At 40.2% G+C, this 26,212-nt stretch overlaps 1 protein-coding gene across 3 annotated transcripts in view; it reads left to right on the forward strand.

Moving 5' to 3' along the window:
- PRKACB (protein kinase cAMP-activated catalytic subunit beta) overlaps positions 1–26,212 on the forward strand; it is a 54,948-nt gene that overhangs the window by 23,983 nt on the left and 4,753 nt on the right. For 2 of the 3 annotated variants that reach the window (XM_083445021.1, XM_083445020.1), the window contains exons 2-9: positions 14,798–14,859; positions 16,316–16,444; positions 20,256–20,354; positions 20,892–20,974; positions 21,580–21,706; positions 22,198–22,293; positions 23,229–23,351; positions 25,461–25,625. In XM_083445021.1, the coding sequence (XP_083301147.1) occupies positions 14,798–14,859; positions 16,316–16,444; positions 20,256–20,354; positions 20,892–20,974; positions 21,580–21,706; positions 22,198–22,293; positions 23,229–23,351; positions 25,461–25,625 (884 nt within the window). Of the gene's footprint in view, positions 1–3,991; positions 4,309–14,797; positions 14,860–16,315; positions 16,445–20,255; positions 20,355–20,891; positions 20,975–21,579; positions 21,707–22,197; positions 22,294–23,228; positions 23,352–25,460; positions 25,626–26,212 lie in introns of those variants that run through there. The other variant, XM_083445022.1, reaches the window with a different exon arrangement.

Below are 26,212 nucleotides of genomic sequence, written 5' to 3' on the forward strand. Positions count from 1 at the left end.
GGTAACCAACTGAATTTTATAACTATCTGAACATATTTTTGAAAGAAGGCAAATTCATTCTGTATGCTACGTACTGCTGGAAAATTGTATTTTTTTTCTAGGAAAAAAGATTGTATTATAATATGTGAGATCTTAAATTAAAATTAGGTGCACTATAAATCTTCCGCCTATAAAATGCATTGTGCCTGTGATCTTCTATTTCTTCTTGGACCTTGACTAGAATGATGCTTAAATAGCAAACTGCTGGCAGAACATGTAGCCATATTTCTACTGTCTTGCGGTTCAGGTTTCTTAGTTAATTTAACATTTATATGCCATCGGCATCTGCATCAAAAAAAGAATTGTTTTGCCATTTCATAGTCATTTTAAACATCAAATAGAAAAAAACCCACATAGTGTAAATGAATACAAAAGCACCAAAACAGTATATTAGAAAGGCTTTGGACTGTGATTGGAAACAGTAATACTATTGGGCATTTGTCTTGCGTGTGGACTTCCCATACGCATCTGTTTGGCTACAGTGAGAAAAGAATTGCTAGACTAGACAGGCCTTGGTTTCATCCAATAGAGCTCTTGTTATATTCTTTATTTTGGTGAACAAACCCAACCATAAATGTAAAGCTGCCAGGTCATTGTTTTAGAAACAAGGAGCTATCCATTCTTTTAATATTTTGATTTGATGTGATTTATGGTATATCTATGTCACTTTCCCAGTCCAAGGTATCCCATGGTAACTTAGAACTGCTGACTCCCAGATTGATTTTGCTGCATTAGAATCATCAAAGTGACCTTTCTGGGGTACAAGCCTAGGCAGTATGTGTGGAGGTCCTGGGGTGCCCAGACAACAAGATTCCCCTTGGCTGCAGGACATCTTAGGAATTCCACTTCAGATTGTATAGGACTTACTCCTTAGCCATTTTTCTTCTCCTGAAGATGTTGTGCATGGCAGCAGGTACAGATTTTTCCTCAGGGTTTACTTCCAAAGCTTTTATCACAAAAGTGTATAGCCATAAGGCAACAGTGGTTTAGGATCAGAGTTTTCTTTCTCCTAGATGGGCTACCTTCCCAGGTTGATGCTTCCCCCCTGCCCCTCATTTCCCTCTACAGCACGTGCCTTCTTGACTGTCGGACCCACTATTTGTTTTCTCCGCTCAATCTGCCGGAGCCTGTCTTTGCATGCAGGGGAAGTCCCTAAATCACCAAGGGTTCGAGACCTTCACCTGGTTTAGCCAACCAGTGGAAGCCATTTCTCGGGGTGACAGCTTCTGGGAGTTGGTAAGAGTTGAGTGCAGGGTGGGGACCAAAAGCGGACAAACTATCCCAGAATGATTATAATGTGTTCCCCATCAGAGGTACTACCCCTCTCCTAACACCCTCTACACCCCAGTGTGGAATATCGGAGGGAAACATAAAGGGGAGAGGAGGATGTGAGCAACACAGTGCCTTACTCTTTAAGGTGCATAGATGCCCTTAGATGTTCAAAAAAGAGAGCAAATCTCATTTAAAACCATGTAACTGTAGCATTGGAAAGGAGGGAGGAAAGCAAGAATGGTAAAAATTCTACTGCAGCCCTATAGGTCTATTGCATGGGTAGGCAAACTAAGGCCCAGGGACTGGATCCGGCCCAATTGCCTTCTAAATCCAGCCCGCGGACGGTCCAGGAATCAGCGTGTTTTTACATGAGTAGAATTTGTCCTTTTATTTAAAATGCATCTCTGGGTTATTTGTGGGGCCTGCCTGATGTTTTTACATGAGTAGAATGTGTACTTTTATCTCTGGGTTACGGTATTTGTGGGGCATAGGAATTCATTCCCCACCCCCACCCAAAAAAATATAGTCCGGCCCGCCACAAGGTCTGAGGGACAGTGGACCGGCCTCCGGCTGAAAAAGTTTGCTGACCCCGGTCTATTGCTTCGACATATCCTCTTTGCAAAACATCTTGTTACGCATTTGTAGTCCTCAAAGAGGAAGCTGTATCTCTGGGTTTTTAGCTTCTTGTAGTTTAGTAACATGAGCAGAATAGTTCTCTCTCTCCCTACCCTGAGTTAAGCTGCTCATACGAAGTTTTTATGCATTCTGTGACAGGTTATTGGGAAGCTGTATTGCCTTCATTCAGGTTTTCGGTGATCAGATGGACATTAGTGTGTGAAGCGCATACTATGAAGTGTTTTAAGTTACACACTGATTTTCTGGCTGCATTTTTTTTTTTTGGCTTAAAAGCACTCACCTGTTTCTAATGGCTTTTTACTACTGACAAGGATTGCTACTTTTTTCTCCATTTTTAGAAAACAGCGTCTTTCACTTAGTTTAAAAAAACCCCCCGTTGATTCTTTATTTAAGCTTCTAAATATCATGGAGACATTATGTATAATGTTTAGCATTGTTTGTTTTCCTTAATTGTGGTAAAGCATTTCTGAATATCATTACGGTTGAACTAGGTTTTCAAGTGTCTACCTATATACAGTTGGTAAGCTTATACCATGGCTTTGTGTTTGGGATTCTAAACAGTCAATACATGAAACAATGGTTTTTCTTGTGAGGGTTTAGCATTTAGCTCTCCAGATTTTGCTGGACAACAAGTTCCATCATATCTAGCCATTGGACATGCTGATTGGGGATGTAGGGAGCTGGAGTCCAGTCACAGATCATTAGGTGTCTCTGTTTTTCTGGCTTGACCAGGCCAGGGAGTTAACACCTTGAACACTACAAATTTGAGTTCCAGATCAATTGTGATTTTATTGTGGGCGACTTTGGAGAAATCATTCTGCTCTGGTTCTGTGTGTATGGGATGGACATAGCACCATATTTTATAGGATTATTAAAGAGAACTGCATAAAAATATAAAGCACAGTGTACAAATTAACCTTTACATGTAACACCTGTTTTGCCCTGGCTTCTGATAAATTTCTGGGGTCAATCACAGTGATGGTTTTGACTATGAAGTCTTATATAGTTGGGAACCTGTTGTCTTACAGAACACCTCTCCCATTATCAACCTACCCGGACACTTAAGTCATAATCATGGACCCTTGTCCAAGAGTTCTTCCAACAGAAATGTGATGGGTGGTTACAAGAGAGAGGCCCTTCACCGTAAAGACCATTGGTTGGAATGCTTTTCCCATGGAAGCTTACCTAGCATCAGGACCCACCATTTTTCAGTGCCAGGTTCAGACTTTCCTCTACATCTGGCATATGGTTGTTAATTGTATTTCTCTGTGGCTTGATGGTTTTTCATTTTTTTAAATAGCTGTTTTAGTGGTGATCTTGTTGATGTATTTATTGTTGGGAATGGTGTATGGTTGCTTTTAGTTTGAAGCACATTTATGTAATACAGTGGTACCTCAGGTTACAGACTCCGCTAACCCAGAAATAGTGCTTCAGGTTAAGAACTTTGCTTCAGGATGACAACAGAAATCGGGCTCCGGCGGCGCGGCAGCAGCAGGAGGCCCCATTAGCTAAAGTGGTGCTTCAGGTTAAGAACAGTTTCAGGTTAAGGAAGGACCTCCGGAACGAATTAAGTACTTAACCTGATGTACCACTGTACTCTGTTTGATATAAATCACAATAAAGTAGTGATGGTAATAATGGTACACCAGCAATCTAGATAGTACTGTATAGGTTGTACTGTGTGTGGAATGAGTTAATTCCAAGGATGTTGATTGGTTGTGCTGCATGATGTAGCATGACAGTACATTGTAATAGGCCGGGGGGGGGGAGGGGAGTTATGCTTTGAACACTTTCCAGGTATTTCCTAATATCCTATAGAGCATCTGCTAGACTATTTTGAGTTTTGTGCCTGTGAAGAAACGCTATTTTTTTTCTTTTAAAAAAAGTCATATTAATAAAAAACATAGAAATATGTTGCTTATGTGGATAAATTAAAGCTTTAGGAGAAACTACTGGTTGGGTACAAGCAGACCGATAATTCTCCTCTAAGGTTGCTATGGAAACAAGCAGTGCTTGATATAATTGAGAACATCTTAAAACATCCTGGCGTTTTTGCTTTTTCCCCCTCTGCCATTTTGAGTCGCTTTATCTGTGTATAGGTAATGCTGGCTCAAAAACAAGTCGTTAATGAGCATCGCTATTTGAATATGGATCTGCTATCAACTGCTGGTATTTTTATTGGATAGTTTGCATATCTCAAGCTGGCTGGATGAATACAAGCTCTTTGGATTTGTTTGTCTTCCAGTTCTAGTGGCCGTATGTGAGAGCATCAATGCTTTTACTTTAGAGATTAAATAACTCAATTACTGGGCAAACATTACTAGCAATATGTTTCCAAAATCCAGCCTTTCAACATGAATGGTAAGTCAGTTCCATGTTTCTAATGTTATAGTTTCGTTGGAACGATAAATTTATCTGCTTTTAAAGGAAGTGTACAGAATTATCCTCTGTGTTACGTTAATTTATTGTGAGCTGTTTTCTTTTTCAGCTAGCTATTATAGAGTTGCTCTAAAAAGAAAAAAAGACCAGTAGTAAATTCTTTAGTATTCTATAATGTATCGGGATGCAGCATTTAATAGAATATAAATTATAACAGAGCTAATGCTTTCTTTGTAAGTTTATATTTTTTTGCTATGTATAATTAAAGTTTAACAATTGTAAGTGAAGACTTGTAGAAGCATCCTAGCTTTTATTTTAATTAGTTTTCTTTTAGCATCTTTCATGTCACCATTTGTAGAAATTTACATAAATATCTGAGTCAAATGTTTATTCCATCATTTGCAGATGGGGAATTATTTTAGCTTTCTGTGTGTGGTAGATTTTGCTACATTTATTAATCTCAAGGAATTATGGAGAAAGAGAATTTTGTGTGTGTGGTGGAGAATACATTTAAATTAAGGTGCTGGTATTTTAAATTGAAGCTGATCTGGTGAGGTATTAAGGCAGTTGCTGTGATCAGATTACCAAATTGATTTTTGTCAACGTTTCTGTCAAACAAATTTGATTTTGAGATCACATATAGCAGGCAGAAGCAGAATATAGATTATCTGCCCCAAACTTCAGTGAAATAGGCAAAGGACCAAATAACTGTACATACCATTTTGTTTTAAGCATATAGTTTTGTATTTAAGCTTATTTTCAGAAAAAGGTTTTATCATTTGGCTTTTTTCCCAAAATAAATGTTGCAAGCATTACACTAGTGTGAAAAATGCAATTTAAATAGCAATGCTGCTTTTAATGTGTTGAAATAATTTAAATAAAAGGCAATATCAGTACAGAGGATAATAAAAAGATGCTTATCTGCAGGGCTGCAATCATGGGGTGTTTTTGTTTTTGTTTTTTAAGAATACAGCAAAAAATAAATTGCCTTTCTAATGCTCCAGTCTCATAATCATGGAACAAACATGATGTGTGACCTGACTTTTGGGGAGCCTAGTGTATATGCAAAAACAGAATCTGATTCAGGTAGCGGCCTATTTCAGACATGGTAACTACTTATGCAGGTGCATAAGTAAAATCTGACCCATAGGAAATGTAGGTCGATAGATTTCTCTTCCCTTGATCCCCCCCCCCTGCTTTTATTGCAGAAAATAGGTGGAAAAAGTCTGGTTCTTTTTCTGTTTGTGAACTATATGCTGACACAATGTACATGTAGTCTTTAGTAGAGTTTGCCATATTACGAGCAAAGCAAATAACATGCAGAATCAGATTTCTATACAGTGATCTCCATGCTGGTTCAGATCATTTGTATATAAAGGGTGTCTTACTGGGTATAAAACTGTATTTGGCACTTGGAATTGCATCCACACATATACATGCAATCTTTCGTATAGCCCCTAATGGCTCCTTGGTGGAGTCAGCTTTAATCGATAGCCAGATCAGATAGCATGATTAACTTATCTCATGATGTGGGAGAGACAGTATGTCCTGTTCTGCATATGCATGCTTACCCCAGCACGTTTAGGTTTAAACTGCATGGTTGATATCCCAGATAAAGTCGGGAAATTATCACAGTCCAGGGACACTTGCATATTTTATGTTACATGTGTATGTCAACATGGTTAACCAACATGGTGTCCTCCAGAGGTTGCTGAAGGCTATCATGTTAGCTGCCCTCCTGTATGCTCTATGGAAATGTGATGCCCCGACATGGACATCAGGGGCAGGATAGGAATGCTGAATCCAATGCTATCTTTAGAAGGGTGTGGACTTGCCACCAGATCAGAAGCCACACAGATAAATGCCTTGGTGGGCTTGCATGTTCAAATTTGTTGACCAGGGCCATGATTGGGAGAGGTAAGCTGGTTAGATATCCAGCATCTGACTGACATCCCACCTCACCCAGTCCCTGTGTATCTAGTTTAGAAGGAATATTTTAGCATACTCCTTTGAAGAGCATACCGTAACTTCCTTTGCTTCCACTTGCACTTATGGCATCTCCCTGCAGGACAGAAAGAACTTCAGCATAGTAGGTGCTGGGGACTTGCTCCTTTCATTCTGAGTAAAGGACCGTAGCTCATTGTGAACAGAGCACATGCTTTGAACACAAAAGAACCCAGGTTCAATCCCTGACATCTCCAAGTAGTGGGGAAACTCCTGCCTGCAACCCGGGAGAGCCACTGTTTAACAGTGTTGACAATACTGATGGACCAGTGGTCTTTCTTGCTGCAAGGCAGCTTCCTGTACATTCTTATCTAAGACAAACTGAAGAGCATATGCACATTTTTTATTATTAAAGCTCTCTGGCTGTGTTTACAGGCTGTGTACTTATTCAATCCCATCCCCCACCCCTTGTGGGCTGCCTTCAGATGTCATGTTTCCAATCAACTGGGAACATGCCATATGCCTGTCTGTTCTCTTCTTCCTTTCATACCATGCACTTAAACTGCTTTGTTTGATCAAACCATAGTTTGCCATTGTGCCTAAACGCTGCACACTGTAGTTTAGAGCAAGCCCCCCCAAATGAGGAACTCAGGGAGACTTGCATTTCTGGTTTGGAGGGCTTTCTCTGAACCACATTCTGCTGGGGCTGGGTGTAATGACCAACTTCCTGGGTGCATTGGAGTGGCGGGAGCTTGCAAGCAGGCAGTATTCCAATATGCAAACCATGGTTTGAGGGTTCAGAAATGGAATACCTGAGTGCATCTTTGGTGTACACTTACATAGCTCTTAATTTCTCTTACATAAGTTGAAGCTCATCATTGGAATTAGTCTCACTAGAGCTGTTGTAGTTGTGCAGTTACTTCAGATTTTATGACAAAATTCAAAGGAAGAAGTTATGTCTGTATAGTCTGCGGAAACACTGGTGATCAGCTGAAAACAATGTAGAAGTGAATGTGCAAGAGCTCATACATGTGTGTGTGAAATGAGACTGGAAACTTGAGACGTGTGAGTGGTACTCACTTGCACAACAGGGCTCTCTTGGCGGCTCCTCACTGGAGAAATTTTCAAAATTCAGAAGGGAGGCTGTCTTACACAACTTAAAGTGCCTTTTCATTCTCACAATACACCCTTTCAATCCAAGCACACACACACATGCACATGTTTTTCTTAAGCTATGCCTCTAGCTGACTATACATGCAATATTAGACTTAATGTTATTTGTTTAGCATATGTTAATTACTTAAATGCATCTGTTTTCATTACAGATCTTTCATATAAAGAATTCTTCAGGTTAAATAAAACCATCCTAGAAACTAAGGTTGGTCACAGCAGCTAATTGACCTCAGTACTGCAATGAATAAAATAACTCCTGACAAATGTAAACATTGAAGTTTCCCTTGATTTGAAAGCTAATACGATAACAACTCTGTTAATGAAAGACCTTGGGCTTATTAGTTTGAGATTTTCAAATTAAGTGATTTACTTCCAAGAGTCCTGATTTTTTTAAAGCTGAACAAATGCTACTTTATAAGGTGATCTTTTGGGGTGGGTGAATGATGCTTCACCTCTTCTCCTTCTGCATGCTCTCAGGCAGGCAGGCACACCGGAATTGTCTGAATACCTGAAAACGTAATTTTAATTTGAACACTTTATGGATGTGTCAAATTCAAAACCCATGCTTCTAAATCTCCTCCTCTCCTTTTCTCCTGTTTTCCCAGAAGCTAAGCTAAACTATGGTGATAAACAAGAGGGGGGGGGGGGCATTTCCCTGGAAAAGGGAAGAGTATAATATTTTATTGCAGTCTATCTACATAATAAATCCTTTTGATGTTTCTTAATACCTGATACATGGCAACCGAATTAATCACTTGACTTTCTATCACCTGGATCTATACTGACAGTCATATTTGCACACTGTGGGTCTTTATTTATTCGGAAATGACTACATTGGATCTTTGATTCCCACCTGATACCCTTCAGCTGTTTTGTTCTGCAACTCCTGCCATTCCCGTTATGGTCGAAAACAGCTGGGCAGTAGCAGGTTGGTGAAGACTGTCCTATGCAGTTTACTGTGGAACTTCCCTCTAGACAGGTGTTTTCAGCTCTTAAAGGAATAGCAGAGCAGTCTAAAACATCCAGGTACTGTGTTTCAAAGAGAGTTGCTTCAAAAATACAATTATTTTGGGTTTCTACAGGGTATGTAGAACTAGCACAAACCAAATAGTCTTTTTTCATATACTTTTACTATAGAGTTCCCTCCTAAGGGGTTATAAGCCCACCCAAGGCATATTTGAATGTGATATGCAATCCTTGGAATTGAGGGGATAATTTGTCTCTCCTCTGCCCCGTCACTTTTCACCCTGCTCTCTTGCCTTTAACCCAGAGGCACCCAGAGCCAAGGTAACGCACCAGCAGCACTCAATCACTATGTGGACTGGTGAACACAAGGACCAATTTCCTGTCACTGCTGTTTTCCTCATTCCTGTTTCATAGAAACCAGCTGTGTGATTACCAGTTCCTGTGCATTCTGCAACACACACTGGTGGTGAGGAGGTGGGTGGGGGGAGTGGTAATCTCTGCAGCTGCCTCAAAAACACAGCAGCTCTGTCTCTGCTTAGGTCCACTCACTGAGTAGTGGGCTCCACCAGTCATGGTTGCTGGGAAGGAATTGCTGTTCACCACCACAGAGAATCTAAACTGTAAGGCTAGCTTCAGATTAAGAGCAGGAACAAGGTGCAACAAAGGGGGAATTACGGCAGTTTGCCTGCCCAAAGCTGTATGTAGATGGAATCTTAAAGCGTTTTCATTAAACTTTAGCTGCTCTTCCGGAGTGTGAACAAATTGTTAGGAGGCTGATAACTTTGAGGTATTTCATAAGGCGGTTTTAAAGCACGCTTCTGACATAACAGAAACTGAAAACATGTCTGCCAGGTTTTAACCTGAAGCTGCCTGCTTCTCCTCCACCCCTCATCTCGAGTCTGACTCATTTATTTCCATGGTAGTAAAGTTTGTACATTGTAAATATAGACTCTAATGTTCACATAAGATGCTTTTGTCTACAGTATCCCTCTTGAAAAGAAGTTCCAGAATTGGCACGCTGGAGAAATATGCTCATGAGCAAGCATTCTGGCCATATTGTTAATCTGACCTGTAAACTGCTAGCTTCTCAGTTATACTCAACTGTTTCATTTGTTATGATGATCCCGAATTTCCTTTTAATCTCTTGAGCCCTGTTGACTGCATTCTAGCTGTGAAATATATGTGCTGCAAATGAAAGGTGGGGTGGGGGGAGGTTGCTGTTAAATGAAGGCTTACTATAAAAAGACGCACAGCCCTAGTTAGAAGCAAATAGCAAGATCCAAAATGTGTTATGGAAACGTAGCTCTAGGTGTGGACATTGCCACACCTTTAGTAAAATTTTGATGGCTGTATTGTGTTTGTGTATAAATAAACTGAAGTAGACAGGGTGTTCTCTGTTCAGAAATGACCTCTGTTTAGGTAGGATTGCTATCTGTTTTGTGCCCAGGCTTGTTTCAATGACTTCCTGATTGTTATCCCTTTTGCAGTAACGTGGTTACTGTGGAAACGCTTGCTTTGGAAAAATAGAATATTTGTGATAACATAAAAGGTTGGTTTCTCGCTCCCCCCCCCCCCAAATAATAATGTGTGAGGGTTGTAAAAGCTGCTGGAGAATAAGCATTTCTCATGGATGTTTGACAATAGCTGTTAATCCTGCAGCTGCAATGTGTTAAGCCCATAGGTCTTTATTGCTCTCGATTCTACTTGCTGCTAACCAGTCTGACCAGGCCAGATACTGTTGGGCTTTCCTGTCCTGCAGCAGTCCTGTAGGGCTTGGGGTCTGTTGCCCATGAGGTCACTGGAATTTTTGGAGTCTCAAGTCTCAAAATAACTTCTGAGCCTAAATAGCATCTGAGCCAAAGACAGAATGAAGGCACGGTCACAAACTGCAAGATGTCTGCCCTTTACTTCTGTGACGTTTGGGGGATTACTCTCATACACCACAGTGCATGTTTTGCTAGCACACATTAGGGTCATGCGTAAGGTGGAAAGCAAAGTCCATAGCTGCAGAACACATGTTCTCTCTGTGTTCTCACACATGCAGAAGCCTGCAATTGTTGAAGTAGCTTTATTCCAAGGGCGAAGGAAGGGGGGAGGGAAAGGGGTCCTTTCGTATTACAATATGTTTTCAGACCCATGAAGGTTCCGTATTGCTGGTTTGCCACAGGAGAAGCTGGGAGAGGACAATTTCATTAAGTTCACATACTTAGTTATCTTAGACTTCGAAAATGCAAGGGCAGGTGTGTGTGTGTGTGTTTGTGTGTGTGTAGAAAACAAGTAAGAGAACAAGAAGCAAGGTTTCTTTCCTCACTATCTGCCCAGGTTGCAGGAGTGAGGGAAGTCAGCAACATAAATACCTAAAACAATATAGGTGCTTTCATTGCTATTAAATTCGAGTCCAGCTGTGTTTTTCACGTCATCTGTGTTAGGTATTCTGCTTCTAGTGGAGACAGAGGTAACCACCATGTGTGGACTCCAGGAGCTGGCATGCTGATATGGTCCTTAAGGACTTTTGCATAAAACTCTGAATTCTGTGTGTACATGAGAGCCAAAAGGAGGAAGAGTCCAGGTAATTATTACTTCATAGCTCTTACCTCGGGTTTGTTCAAATATGGGTGTGGCTTTTTCTCATGGTTTTTTTACTTCTTTATTGCCTTATTGGGGCTGACTCTTCAGTATGAAATTATTTTCACAGTAACAAGGGAGTATGTCAAACCACTGCCAGTATATGATTAGCTGGTGCATGTTTCTATATTTAAAATTCCAGAAATCAAAATTATTGCCATATACTTTCAGAATTTAGAAAATATGTCCCAGATATGTCTAAACTTAGTTGTTGTTTTTAAAATAAATGCTCTTCCAAGTTTTACATATTTGTAGAGCTAAAGGTTTTATTTCCATTATGATCAAATTAGTCACTCATTTGAGTTGGGGTAAATTCACCATACATAATAAGCATAAAGAGGGCAGCTGTGGAATGATTTTACCTATAACTTGTAAGAAAAAATTAAGAAGCTCTTTCCAGAAATCTTTAAGACATATCTACTATCTAGGAATTACATCCACGTTATGAGTTCACATGTCAAATATTCACCAGTACAGTACTTGCCGAATTCTTTAAAATTCTAATTGAAATAAGTTAACTGTACAGATTTTTCTTAAAAAGCTTTTCACAGGAGAATTATTTAGAACCCTGATAAAAAACTTGCTTTCATTATTTATTTGAATATTGCACATTTCCCATGTACTTACTTTCTTATGCTACTTGGACTTGCAATCTGCTCTTAGACTTTGCAGCTGGAGGATAGAAACTATGTTAAGTTAGCCCTTTCCCACATATACAGTTATCTGATATGATTAATAAACAACAAACAATACGATTACAATGAGAGTTCCCAGATATATATATATGAACTAGCTTCTTTTTTATCCCAAATTTTTACATGGGGAAAAAAGTGTGATTCATAGAGGATGAAGGAGATATGCACCCAAAAATATTTGTTCCTATCTTGTGATTTTTTTTTTACAAAACAGTGCGATCTCATAATTGAGTAATGTGGCAAAGCAAATTATATCTTCCATCCTATCCCACTATGATCCTGTTCAGACCATCATATTATTTGGATTACTGTATAGCAAACAAGCTATAGGGACGCGGGTGGCGCTGTGGGTTAAAGCCTCAGTGCCTAGGGCTTGCCGATCGAAAGGTCGGTGGTTCGAATCCCCGCGGCGGGGTGCGCTCCCGCTGTTTGGTCCCAGCGCCTGCCAACCTAGTAGTTCGAAAGCACCCCTGGGTGCAAGTAGATAAATAGGGACCGCTTACTAGCGGGAAGGTAAACGGCGTTTCCGTGTGCGGCTCTGGCTCACCAGAGCAGCGATGTCACGCTGGCCACGTGACCCGGAAGTGTCTTCGGACAGCGCTGGCCCTTGGCCTCTTTAAGTGAGATGGGCGCACAACCCTAGAGTCTGTCAAGACTGGCCCATATGGGCAGGGGTACCTTTACCTTTACCTTTATAGCAAACAAGCTGTAGCAAGCATCCTCTTCCTTCCCATGCAAAAGGAGGAGAGTGAATACTTCTACTTTCACTTTCGACTGAAACACTTTCCACTTTCACATGAACTCAAGGAGCTATAGTTACTAGACAGTTATCAAACCAGGATATCAAATTGTGGTTTAGGTGGTCATCTGAACCAAGACCAAAAACAATGGGTTCATTATATTTTGGCTGTGGGTGTCGTATTCTAAATTTATTCAGTTGAATGTTTTAAAGTGTGTTATGTACTGTGGACAAATAGAAGTGTTGGAAAAGGAAGTAGCTACTTTGAAATCATCCAAGAAGTCTGTATTACAGTTTCAGACACCCCAGAAAACTGCAATTGGAATCTTGAGCAGCTAGTGCTATTTTCCATTATCATTCTGTGTAAAGATGTCTCTGATTTTTGGATAGGTTTAACATTTGTGGGTGTGCTAACCAAGGGATGGAATGTGGGTGTGAAGTTCAAGGCCATGATGTAGTCTGGTTATAAGTGTATTGGGGGGGGGGCGGACACAACCGCACATATAGCTTTTTTGTGTATTTCCTCTTCCGCCACTTATGTTGCTGAACAAGCAAGTTGCTTTTCTGTTCAGAATATGGCATGCCAGCTCAAAAGTGCTTGGTTGCTGTGGAGATGTCAAATCTTGGGCTGCACATGCAGCCCCCCCCCAAAATGTTACATATATCTTTGTTGGTTTGCAGCCGATGAAATTTCATCTTCATATGCATGACTAAATATGCAGTTTGGGGGGCAAGTGGTAAGTCTTTTCAATCAGCACAACTGCTATATAAATGGCATACTTGGTTTCTTCTAAGATTTTAGCATATAATATATTTATATCTGTATTGGTATCCCTGGGCACCTGTTGCTTTAAATTATTACTGAAGTCCTCTTCCCAAGATAACTTATGTACCCTTTTTTTTCAGTGTACAGTACAATACTTTCCAATTCTTACCTGTTGGTTCTTTAAGTGAAAATGTGTGTGTTCATTTGGTTGCTTTTTATACAGTAAAATTTGTGGTGTAGTCTGCTTTGACAGCGTGGGAGGTATGATGTATACTGATGCCCATTTCCTAGGGAAGAGAAGGGTGGGAAGGGAGCTGGGTTGGGATGAGTTTGATTTCTGTGTGCCTCATATGGAAAATACGTAAACCCTTTTTCTCTTTCTTTCTTTCTTTTCATCACATCTATGCGGGTGAATGTTCCTACAAATCCTTGGTGAAACCTTTAGAAACCTTTGGTATGCTCATTCTTTCATTAGAGCCCAAAGTCATTGACTGTACTATAAAATTAAGAAAAGGAGGACAATCCAATTATAAAACTAAGATATTGCTAAAATGTGCACTTGGGGTGGAAGGCTAGTGGTAGGTCATCTTCACATTTGAAAAGTCTTCATGTATTTTACACAATTTTCTTCTTTTCACACACTCAAACTCATTTAGATCCCTAATACTATGCCACATTTAACTTTCTTTCACTTGAATTGGAGTGGAATTTCAAAGAAGCAATTTCCTTAAATTGTGATGTAGGCCAGGATGTAATGAATTGCACAACTAGTTCATTAATCTCCTTTCCCCACCAGCGCCACACTACAATGTGTCCACTGCAGGTGGATATAACCAGGCAATAATCTTCCAAAACATAGGATGAGGTTACTCCTGTTCTGGCCACCTCAAGCCAGGATTCCCTAACTGTTCTGCCCTGAGATAAGTAACCCTCACTTAGGAATACAGAATTTTTATAGAATAGCCTGCTGTGGTTTGGCTAATAATAATGTTCAAATGCTTAAAATGTAGAAGTAATTGACTTTTTATTTTTGTGCACATTTTACATGGGGTGTACCGAATATCACCTGAAATGCAAAATTAGTACTTTAAGATAGTCTCTGACTGTGGGCATCTCTAATGTGCAATTTTGTAACCCTATGTTTTGCCTTTGCTTGCAGTAATGCTGTGCACTTGATTCTTCAGCTTGCAAACAGCCTTTAAGCAAAAGTGATGCATTCTATTAAGGAGAACTGTTTGCTCTCCAAATACCAACAGGGCACTTTTGTTAACTTTACAATCTGCCGCCAGTTCATCTAAGAGGGATCTGCATCACCTTAAAGCCTGCTCGCGTGTCCAGTGGTGTGGCCTGTTAGATTTTAAACTAGTTTAAGCAAACTTGTGCTGAAATTGTAATTCATAAGCTTTAGAGAGCTGTTAGATCTCCTGTAGAAATCTTGCTTCTTATTTAGCGTGTGAGTTGAAGAGTTATGAGTTTTCATTGGCACTTCGTAAAATAATTTCAGAGAGCTTTCGATACTTTAGTGAATTGTTCTAAACATCACATTTTCGTTTTTGCTTACAGTGAAAGAGTTCCTAGCCAAAGCCAAAGAAGACTTTTTAAGAAAATGGGAAAGCCCCCCTCAGGTAACAAAACCCAATTTAACTACCATTTTCTTGCAATTTAGTCTTTCATGTTTGGGAATATAGGAAGGCACTCTTATATGTGATAATTCCTGGGGAAAATGATTAGGTTCTATGCAGGAAACTTTTAATGATTTCTTCATCCCATGCACCTGTTTTGTGTGTACTTAAAAGTGGCAAACAGTTGTTCAGTAGTGAATGTGGAGAGTGACTGTTTAACCAAATAAATGGTCTTCATTGGTTACTTAGTTTCCTCACAGAGACCTTACTAGCTATGTTTTCATGTGACAATAAGCTGGGCTTTCTGATTCATCACAATTTATGTTAAACACTGGTTAGTTATTTCCTAACAACAACAAAACATGGCTTATGACGTCAGAACATGACCACAGGTAACCTAGTGATGATATTTGAGCTTTCTTGTGAAGCTCTGTTTGTTGCATTGTCATAGATGGAACAGGAGGCCTGTTCAGATTGGGGCCTAATACTAATAAACCACCATAGCTCTTAACTTCTGTTCAACTGTATTGCTTGAACTTCAATCCCACACAACTCTTGTCTACCACTTGTTATAGGCTGCATGAGAGTTTTTGTGTCTCCTAGATCCATCAGCTCTTTGAGAAAAGTTTAATATATTAAAACCCTGTTAACCGTGATTGGGGAAGTGTCAAGATGTCTTTCAACTGTAACAGGCTCCAGATTCTAGCCCCTTAAATGTCTTAAGTCAGTGGGAGGTATTTAATTCTGTGCGAGAAGAAAACATATCAGGTCAGAACTGAGGGAAGCCAGCTCATCTCTGTACACTCCATTCCTCCCCAGTCATACTGGAACTGTAGTGTGTACTTGTCCCTAACAGGAAATAAGGGTTCTTGCCCTGAGAAACATGGTTGTGACCAAGAAAAAGGCCAAGTTGGTGCATTTTTAAAAAATAGTTAAATACTTAATTGTGTGCAACCAGCCTCTGCTGCTGCCTAGTAATAATTAATATTTCTGTTTTGTAAAGGCTATTTTCCACTTTACAAAATACAGTACATTGTATTTTTCCCCTCTAGTACTAATACTGTTAACAAAAAATATGGTGAATTACATGAAATCCAGCCAGTAGCTATTTCACATTTTTCATTTATGATTGCAACAGAATATGGTTGACATCCTTCTTGATGAATTAACACACTTTGTGTCCAAAGGGTGTATGAGCAGAAGGTGGCTTGCACAATGATCTTTCTTTTCTCCTCCTGTAGCCTCCTTCCACGGGGGGGGGGGGGGGGGGGGGCTACAGGGCTTCCTGACTTTTTGGATAATATTTCTCAAGAAGGGAGAAAGGAGCTGTAGGAGAGAGATGGAGAACAGAAAGATCATACAACCTTTTATGGCTGCTGTTATATTTATAATTGAAGTTACAAAAACATTTATTTTTTATACTTGGAATATCTCTGTATCTTGTTTTGTGTTCATGTAGAATACTGCTGGTTTAGATGACTTTGAGAGGCTAAAAACACTTGGAACCGGATCATTTGGCAGAGTCATGCTGGTGAAACACAAATCCACAGAGCAGTATTATGCCATGAAGATACTGGATAAACAAAAAGTTGGTATATTTTTTATTATAATAATCTACTGTGTTTGTTGAACACTAATATTTGTGTTGTGTTTCATGAGGGTGGAGTACTTGCAACATCTATTAATACTGTTGTGTGTTAGTTATGACCCTGGTGAAAAAATAGTTGGATTGCTGCTCAAGAGTTTTCCTGAAGTTTGCCTTACGGAAGTAATAGTCATTTACTGACAGTGGAAGCCAATTTGGGCACTTTACCTTTTTGTTTTGTTTTGAAATACTTAATGGATATTATAATTGCAAATTGCCTGTGAAGTTTTTTATTGGCAATTAATTTTAAAGAACACTATTTCTAAGTTAAGATTTTTGCACTCAAAGTGGATACTAAAAGTGATACAAAAATAAAATGCAGTATTTTAGTGTCCTTAATCTTAGCATGCATATCCTGTTATGCATATGATTCTTTTGCTCATGCAGATTACTCAGTTTCAATTGGATATATTCTACTATCTTTTGTACTCTTACAGTAAATAGCTTGATCCTTCATTCTCTCCCAGGAATAAAGGTTATGCAAATGTATATATTTTCTACCTTTCTGTAATATTGGGCAGTGAAGTCGTCTTCTTACTTACTAAAAGTGAAATGGAGATAGATAGATAGATAGATTCTTGCTTCATGCTGCTTAATATTTGCATGGGCCTACCTAAAATCTTTTAAAAGAAATAAGCAATTCTTTTAAATGAGCATTGGAAAATAGCTGGCTGCTACAGCGTCATCCACTTTTTAAGCTAGCCATTGCTACTCATTTGACTACATTGATAGCTTACGTTCTATTCACAAGCATCTTGCATTTCTCCAGTTATCTTGTATCAGGGAGCAGTACTAGATAAGAAGGGAGTATTTTTAGTTTGGTGTTTTAATATAGTCTAGCAGCTGCAAATTTGGAAGGGAGTTGGCATGTGGCAAATCAACACCCCACAGGCTAGTTTCAATAATACAGATAGACATTAATACACAAATTATGAATACCAGCATGAATCTCAAGCAATGTACATGTTTTCCGTACCAGATTGGTATTTTTATTGTACTTTTATGATTCAAAAATAGACCCATCTGTTTTGAGTTTCATTTTGCCCAAAGTTAAGAACTGGGTTCTCAAAATTAAAAACCTCAGCTAACATTCACATTTCCATATGCAGTGGAATAATTATTCATCAGAGCTATACTTTTGTAATCCATGTTGCAGGCAGCTTGCCCAGCCTTTGGGGAGATCCAGGTCCTTTCAGACATTTTGGGTGCCCGTTTGGGCTTACAGTAGTGGTTTTCAACCAGTATGCCATGGCACCCTGGGGTGCCTTGAATGATGGTTGGGGGTGCCGTAGGCAACAATGGCTCCTGTCCCTCTTTCCTTCCCTCCCTCCCTCCCTCCTCTGATGTCCTTTTGGGTCTCTGCCTCCCAAAGGCTTGCACAGCTGTTTGTTGCAGTGGCCCTGGCTACAAGCTCCCCAGGAGCTGGCTAGGGGGTGCTTCCTAGGCCCCCGTGGGGCAATGTAAGGAGGCACCTCTCTTTGGGCATATGGGGATGGGGCAGCTCAGAGACCAGGGGCGGAAGCTGCAGCTGCCCAGAGGACTCCCAGGGAGATGGGAGAGGAGGCTGTGGGAACACTCCACCAGGGAGGGTGTTTGAAAAAGGGTGATAGGCTGCTGGTTCTGCAGGCAAGGGGTGACATAACTGGGTTCCTGAGCCGCCCAGGGGGTGCCGCAGAAAGAATGCAGTTGGTCAAGGGAGCCGTGGACTCAAAAAGCACGAAAACCTCTGGCTTACAGTGATTTCAGATCAATGCCCAAGCCTCTCCCCTTCTAACAGTGGCATGTGTAGAGTGAATTCACAACTCTGTGTCCCCCATGTTCTTCTGCTAAGGCGCCTGATAACAGTAGAGCCTTGCTGGTATCTCCTGTGCTATGCTTGCCTCTCCTCCTTTCCCCCATGGCCCCTCCTCTTTTCCATTGCTGCCTGCTTGCCATGGATCAAGTTAATCTTTAATTGGAAAGCGATCTTATGTGCAAGCAAGTCATGTCCTTACTTTTTCAGGCACAGTTCTCTTGAGCCCCTTGCCGGTGGTTAATATTAGTGCTGAGTAACACACAGTGTTTACGGTCTGCACTAAGCTCCATCGCCACCACCCGTCACTTCCTTTCAACCCCAAGGAGCTGTAAAATGCTCCATGTGAAGCAGGGAAACTGCTCCTCTTGTGGAAGCTGCCTGGGCATTTTAGAATCCTGGTTTCCTGTGGAAGATTGCCCTCTAGCTTGCAGATGGCATTCCGAATGGTGACAAGAGGCTTTTATCCCACACCTACTCCTTGCATATTGACATTGATTTTGAACAGCTGGAGAAGGAAGGGTACGTAAGGGGAGGAATGAGGCGGCCTGTGAGCCCTTTCTCCACGCAGTTGTGACACTTCTCACTTCGTCCTTGCTGCCCGTCCTTTGCTGCAGTTTACAGATCTGTCATGAAAATTACTATGCACCAGTTTGCCACAAGTTTGAATTTCTATCAGTTATCTTATGCACCCGTAAGACTTTGCCCCAGGACCATCATTTGTAGCCATGCATGTGCAAGAAAATGGTTCCCAAAATTTATAGACGTTGGACATTATTCAGTAACGTGCAGAGAGATGACATCTGAGTATAATATAAAAGCTTGCATTAGGCTGTTTGTGTTAGGGCTTGGCTTGGATGTTCTCCGAGCCTGTGGCAGCTGCTTATCCATGAGGGGATCTTGTACCTCTGCGAGGAGAAAAGGCATTCCTTCGGAAAGATACTGATCAGGCGCTACCACATAGCCATTTCAACCAGCTGCATGGGAACTGCTCGCTCAGATGGAAAACATCTAAAGGGTGCTGTGGCTTCTGAAGTTTTTAAGCAATTGTATTCTTCGCCAGTTTGTTATTCTGCTACCCATAGTAACGTGTGAGAGAGTGAGTCTCCTTTTCCTGGTTCCTGGGGAAATGTTTGAACTTCCGGACATCTCGCCAGTTGCCAGTTTGCTGTTTTCACTCTCTCCTTCTGTAGCTCTCAAAATGCATTCAGAATAAGGAAGTAAGGAAATTATAGTGGTCTGCGGCTGTTAAGAACGGGTGGAATATTGGGTATTAGCAGACTTCTGACAGGCTCTGTTGAGCACAAGCATTATTATTATTATTATTATTATTATTAAAAACTAGCTTACTATGCAAACAGACAAAAGTAGGAGAGCTACTTTTTTTTGTTTTGCAGTGATTAAGCAGTTTTCACAGAAGGAAATCATGCCTAGTCAGGAAGGAAGCTACAGAGTATATGAGAACGCTTCTAAGCAGCAAACATTTTTAATAGGCTATATGAAAATTAAAAAAAGGACCCCCAGATATCTGTGTGTAGATAAGCTTTATGCCCTGAAAACCTCACTTTGTGTGCCAAGTGAACTGAGCTTCTAGACTCTTGTAGTATTTGAACTGCATGTGCACACAGACCATATTTGTTAGAATTCCTCTTAATACTCCTTTGACAGTGTCAGCCGAAAGGCCAGAGTTGAAAAAGGTATAGTGTGCCGTGCCATTCTTCTTCAGATGTAGCATCTTCTAAAAGGTAAAAAAGGATAACTGCCTTGCTACCTAAATTTGCTGTATTAGCGTGGTTGTAGCAATCCGTGCTTTGAGAGCTATATGTAGCACTCGCCACCATCTTTTAGAAGCACTGTTCTTAAGTTGTTATTTTTTCCTCTTTCCACTAAGAAGACCTTGACTTGTTTGAATTCTCTTAATGTTTAGACTCAAGCGTTTAATAAAAAATGCTTTGTTCCTAGGTGGTTAAGCTGAAGCAAATAGAACACACACTTAATGAAAAGAGAATATTACAAGCAGTGAACTTCCCTTTCCTTGTAAGACTGGAGTATTCTTTTAAGGTAAATACCAAGCAAGAAGGTAAACTGTCATTACATTTTTCTTGCACAGCTTTCTGTCTTTTTAGAGTCTAGTGATTCCTGACCCACAGGTGATTTTAGACTCTCCAACTGCAAAAAATTTTGAAGCTAAATGCTTGGCCGTCATCCTGATCACAGTCTGATCAAAAGGAGATATGCATGCAGCTCCATGATAAGCTTTAAGGACTTGAAGGAGTGATTCTAACAAAGCAAAAAGCCCAAAGCAAAAAATTTCAAATTGCCTCATCACCCTGGGTTTGTTTAAGTTGCCAAGGTCTGCCCCCCTCCCCATAGGGAGCCTCTTAAACACTGACAAAATTTGAAAAAGTATGGTCAGTTTGAATTCATGAGCAACTTGAATGTTTCCTGTCTTATTTTATGTTCAGTCTTCAGTAATAAAAGTACTTAAAATGTATTATTAGTATTATTTTATGTTTGCTTGTCAGAAAAAAATGCAATTTACTTGGGTTGTCCTAAGTACCCCAGGTTTACAACTGAACATACTTCACTTTCCCCTAGGACAATTCTAATTTATACATGGTTATGGAATATGTTCCTGGGGGTGAAATGTTCTCACATCTAAGAAGAATTGGAAGATTCAGGTAAGATAATAAATCAATTATAATTTATGAAAAATGATGTGAGGAAGGGAATGAGAAAGAGTTGATAGCTCTTAGCTTTCAGATGTTTAGGAAATATTTGCAAGGGGATCCTTACTTTATTCTTATCCATTATGAACATTAAGGCTTTCAGAAGTGCCTTTGAAAAACAGTTTCTCCCTCAAATAGGTAGTAGAGAATGATAGATAAGAACATAGCAATAATATTAGGTTGTGCAGTCCCTTTATAAGATAAAAATAGACATTTCGTTATTTAAAATTAAATTATTTTTTTAAAAAAATTCTGCTTGTACAACAGGACATCCTTTTCTTCTCCTTTCCTTTCGTACACCCAAGATTTGCTCCAAAGGGTCCCCCAACCCTGTGGAGCAACTTTTAAAGGCACGCAAGGGGCTGGAGATGAGAGCAGAGTTCCATTGGGCAAGCGGGAGTCTCTTGCTTAAATGGAACAGCAGTGTTGGATCCAACCCGTTTGTAGTTTTCTTTATTTCTTTAGAGTTCAAACATTTCTGTTATCAAGTATGAGTATGCTATTTCAGCAAATGTTGACCGTGGTTTAATAGCCTGATTATTTTCATTTGTTTACAGTGAACCACATGCACGATTTTACGCAGCTCAGATAGTGCTAACATTTGAGTACCTCCATTCACTAGACCTCATCTACAGAGATCTGAAACCCGAAAATCTTTTAATTGACCAGCAAGGATATATCCAGGTATGATGAAGACAAACGTTTTCAAGCTCAGCTTCATTCCATAGCAAGAAATACAGAACGCTTAAATGTTTGCGTTGTAAGGAAACGGGTGGTGATAAATTAAATACCTTGATTGGTTGGTTTTGCAGGTTATCAACCAAAGGGAATTCTGAAACTTGATCCAAGATGTATCATATCTGCAAGTGATACTAACGAAATGCTTAATGTTAATTGAGAAAAACTTTTAATGAATATTGCCTAATGTTACATATAGCATGTCTAAAGCTTGTGCTTCCTGGAAATTCTTCTTTTGGCATTTTGTATATCTTCGAATCAAAAGCAAAACATATGGCATGCCTTGATTTGAAAATATCTGAATTTTGAACCAACCATAGGACATGGAACCACTTCTGTGGTTGAATGCTTTTGAAAGCTATATGTAACATTCAGGTTATTACTAAGAAAAAACTAAAGCTTGGATAATGTGGTAACTCTTTTTTCTGTGCTACTAGGTCACAGATTTTGGGTTTGCAAAAAGAGTAAAAGGCAGAACCTGGACGTTATGTGGGACTCCAGAATACTTGGCGCCAGAAATAATTCTCAGCAAGGTATTTCATAATGCTTCACGGTGTTAACTAGTTAAAAGAGGAAGATGACAGTCTTAAACAGGCACATTTGGAAGAAGTTTTAACTGAATTTGAATGGAGCTTAACTTCCAAGTCAGTATGGCGATAGGATTTGTCAGAGATATTGAGTCTTGTGGAATCTGTCTTAGTAAGTTGAGTAGGCTGTTAAAGGCTATTATTTACTAAGATTAACACATTGAATTTGACCCTATTAACAAATTGGCAGCCTGTGCAGGTCTCTCTGCACAGGTTTAATATATTGGCAGGGCCTTATCTCTGTGAGCAATTGTGCTGCAGCGTTCTGCACAAACTAGTTTTTAGACCCAAAAGCAAGGTAAGCCCCACATCATAAAGGTAAAGGGACCCCTGACCATTAGGTCCAGTTGTGGCCGACTCTGGGGTTGCGGCGCTCATCTCGCTTTATTGCCCGAGGGAGCCAGCGTAGAGCTTCCGGGTCATGTGGCCAGCATGACTAAGCCGCTTCTGGCAAACCAGAGCAGCGCATGGAAATGCCGTTTACCTTCCCGCCGGAGCGGTACCTATTTATCTACTTGCACTTTGACATGCTTTTGAACTGCTAGGTTGGCAGGAGCAGGGACCGAGCAATGGGAGCTCACCCTGTCACAGGGATTCGAACCGCCGACCTTTTGATCGGCAAGCCCTAGGCTCTGTGGTTTAACCCACAGCACCACCCGCGTCCCTAAAAGCCCCACATCATACATTGCAGTAATCCAACCCTGAAGATATTAGTGCCTGGATTACTGTGATCAAGCTGTCCTGGTCCAGGAATCACTGCAGCTGTTGGATGAGCTGAAGCTGGTAAAAGTTTTAGAATACCAGCTAAAACTTAAGTGCATTTACATTAGTATATTATATTTGGTTGGATATCACTAACTACTATATTTTTGTTTTGCCAGGGCTACAACAAAGCAGTGGATTGGTGGGCCTTAGGAGTTTTAATTTATGAAATGGCAGCTGGATATCCTCCGTTCTTTGCAGATCAACCAATCCAGATTTATGAAAAAATTGTTTCTGGAAAGGTTAGTGAGGGCTGCTGGGATCCTGCAAATGATCCATGTTATGTCCATTAACTTTTCTGTTACTTGTGTGTTCTTATTTTAATTTTCATGAATAGGATTGCTCATGTTTCTGTTTACAAGGCGTTTTTCCTGCTTCGAGGAGCTTTTGTTTTGATTACTTCAATATTTGTTTTGTAACAAAGAGATAGGGAGGAGAGGAGAGCAGTCAAGGAAGAAACACTGGACACTGTGTGAATAACCTATCTTTATTTTTTTCCTTAGTCATTTTGCATTTTTGTGTTTATGTGAATTGAATTGGGAAGCAAAGTGGTGGATGGCTTGCAACAAACTATTAATTGCGCTCACTTATTAAATCTGCAGCAGCTACTGGGTGAAGCAGGGCATGTTGGTCTAAGCCACAGGCAATTCCAGAGTATTTCTAGAAAATAATGTCTGGATCCACCAAAGTTATAAGTTTAGAATACTTTGAATGCAGAAAAGAAGAAAATGTTTTTTGCTCTTATTGCAGTCTTTCTTTCTTTTTTGTGAGTATGTGAGTGAATTTCTAAAATGAAAAGTTTGGGCTCTTTGCCTAGCTGGATATGACTCGCCATCCTTCCCTAAACCTGGAAGATCTCATCCCTAGTCTCAGACATAAGAGACTGATCATAGTCACTCTGGTGTGATGTACTCTGCACATGAGCAGAAATTATTACTTCACATTTTCAGGATGGAGTCATGCACTGCAAATATGTACTGCTGTGCTCTGATGTGCCCTGGATCAAATTCAGTATTATTATTATTATTATTATTATTATTATTTAGTGGTTGGAATATTTTGTTCTTTTAATTTGAAGAAAAAGGAGTTTTGGATAATGAAAAGTTAGATCGTTTATATATGGTTTGCACCAGGTGCAATTGTGGTTAGTTAACAGCACTACTGGTTTGTAATCTACAGCTGGGATGCCCCGTTATTCAACCCCATAATTGAATTACCCTCTCCACAACTACTGGTGTCTATATTCCTTGTGAACCCATCAAAAATGAAGTCAAAAACAGAAATGTTGTCTTAGACACTTTCAGGTGCTCCCTGCCAAGCCCCCCTGACTAGCCAACATAAGGCAAAATAGCAGAATGAGCTTCAGAAACAAGGGAATGAGAGAAGGAAATGAGTTTTAGCTAAAGTTAAAGCAGGAGAGAGAGCAGCCCGCAGGAGCGGATTTGTCGTTGTGCAAGCGGTGTGCATGCACTGGGCACTGAGTGAAGGAGGCACCCAGTAAGCAAGGTTCTGGGCTTTGGGAAGGAGGCATTAAGGGCACTGACAAGGTCCCAGAGCCTTCCCACCTCCTTCCCAAAGCCTAGGGAGTGCGCTTCCAGCTTTGGGAAGGAGGTAGGGCAGCTCTAGGACCCTGCCAGAGCCCTCACGCCTTCTTCCCAAAGGTGAGTGCCTCCTTACCTGCCTATGGGAAGGCAGTGTGAGGGCAGGGCGTCATTGGTCTTGCACAGGGCACCATGGTACCCAAGTCCACCACTGCAGCCAGTTCTTGTAACTTTTCACAGCCATAGAATGGGAAGAGTAGTGGCAACAAGTATTGTCTGTGGTTTCTCGTGATTCTTTATTTTGAGTAAAAACAGGATTTGTGGTGTTCAATTATTTTCTAATGCTTTATATGTAGTAATAATAATAATAATGGTGACTTATACATGATGCAGGAGCTGGCTGTTACAGCACATGGCTGGCTGCTGTTGAAGACAGCAATCCCACATCTCTCTCATCCTATAAATCATATGATGGGATCATGTTTAAACTTTTCCCATCCCACCCCCCTTCTGCTCATTGGCTGCCACTCGTTTTGCAAGTTTCTCATCCCTACAATTAACATTACACCAGTTGTTCTGTATGTTAGTTGCTGCTGCAGAAGAGAGGAGAATGAGGCATGATCTGGTGCTTCAAGCAACAGCCAGGCATATATATTAATGTATAGCTCCAATGCAATTTTGTATTTAGGTTTGGTCTTCTTTATACTACCAAAATATTAATTCATAACCTTGTTCCTTGTTTCTTTCCAGAAGAAGGGAAAAAAGGTGTCTATATAGCAATATTAAATATATATCTGGTGTGTTTTGTAGGTACGATTCCCATCACACTTCAGTTCAGACCTTAAGGATCTACTAAGAAATTTACTCCAGGTAGATTTGACCAAACGATACGGAAATCTCAAGAATGGGGTGAATGATATTAAAAACCACAAATGGTTTGCCACTACAGATTGGATTGCCATTTATCAAAGAAAGGTAATCATTCTTTCTCTTAGGATAAATTCTGTATTAGTGCACGCACACAAAAAGTTCCTGATCTTTTCCCATTCTTTGAGGCTAGCACATGGGGTGGCATTACATTTTTTAAATGAAAGACTTTTTGGATGTACAGTCTTGGGGGTAATGGAAAGTATTCCTCAAAGAAAAACATTTTCTTGAAACCTTACTGTCCTGTGTGCTGGTTTCTGAATTGTTCCCCTTTTTTGTCTTCAGATTGTCTCCTTTGCCTTTTCTTTCCCTTCCTGTCTAAACATTTGAACTCTCTAGCTGCCTATTCTTGGTAGACAAACTTGATTTTAAGCACAGATGTATTTAACTATTCTCTCTCTCTCTTGGTGATCACTTGTGGCCGAGTAAGATTTGTTTTCCATGTCTTAGTGGCGTGTCCATAAATGACTGTGCAGGCCAATTCTGGATCCGCACATCCTTCCACAGTGGGTACATAGATTTCTAAGCAGGAGTTGATCACATTGAGGATTTGCCAGACGTGCCTTCCTTTTTACTCATTTCTCCCTTTTGTCATGAATTGGCGCTTCTTCAAAATCCATGATGCCAGAGGCTAT

This window comes from Podarcis tiliguerta (genome assembly GCF_965153285.1).
Source record: "Podarcis tiliguerta genome assembly, chromosome: 6".
Classification (NCBI taxonomy): Eukaryota; Metazoa; Chordata; class Lepidosauria; order Squamata; family Lacertidae; genus Podarcis; species Podarcis tiliguerta.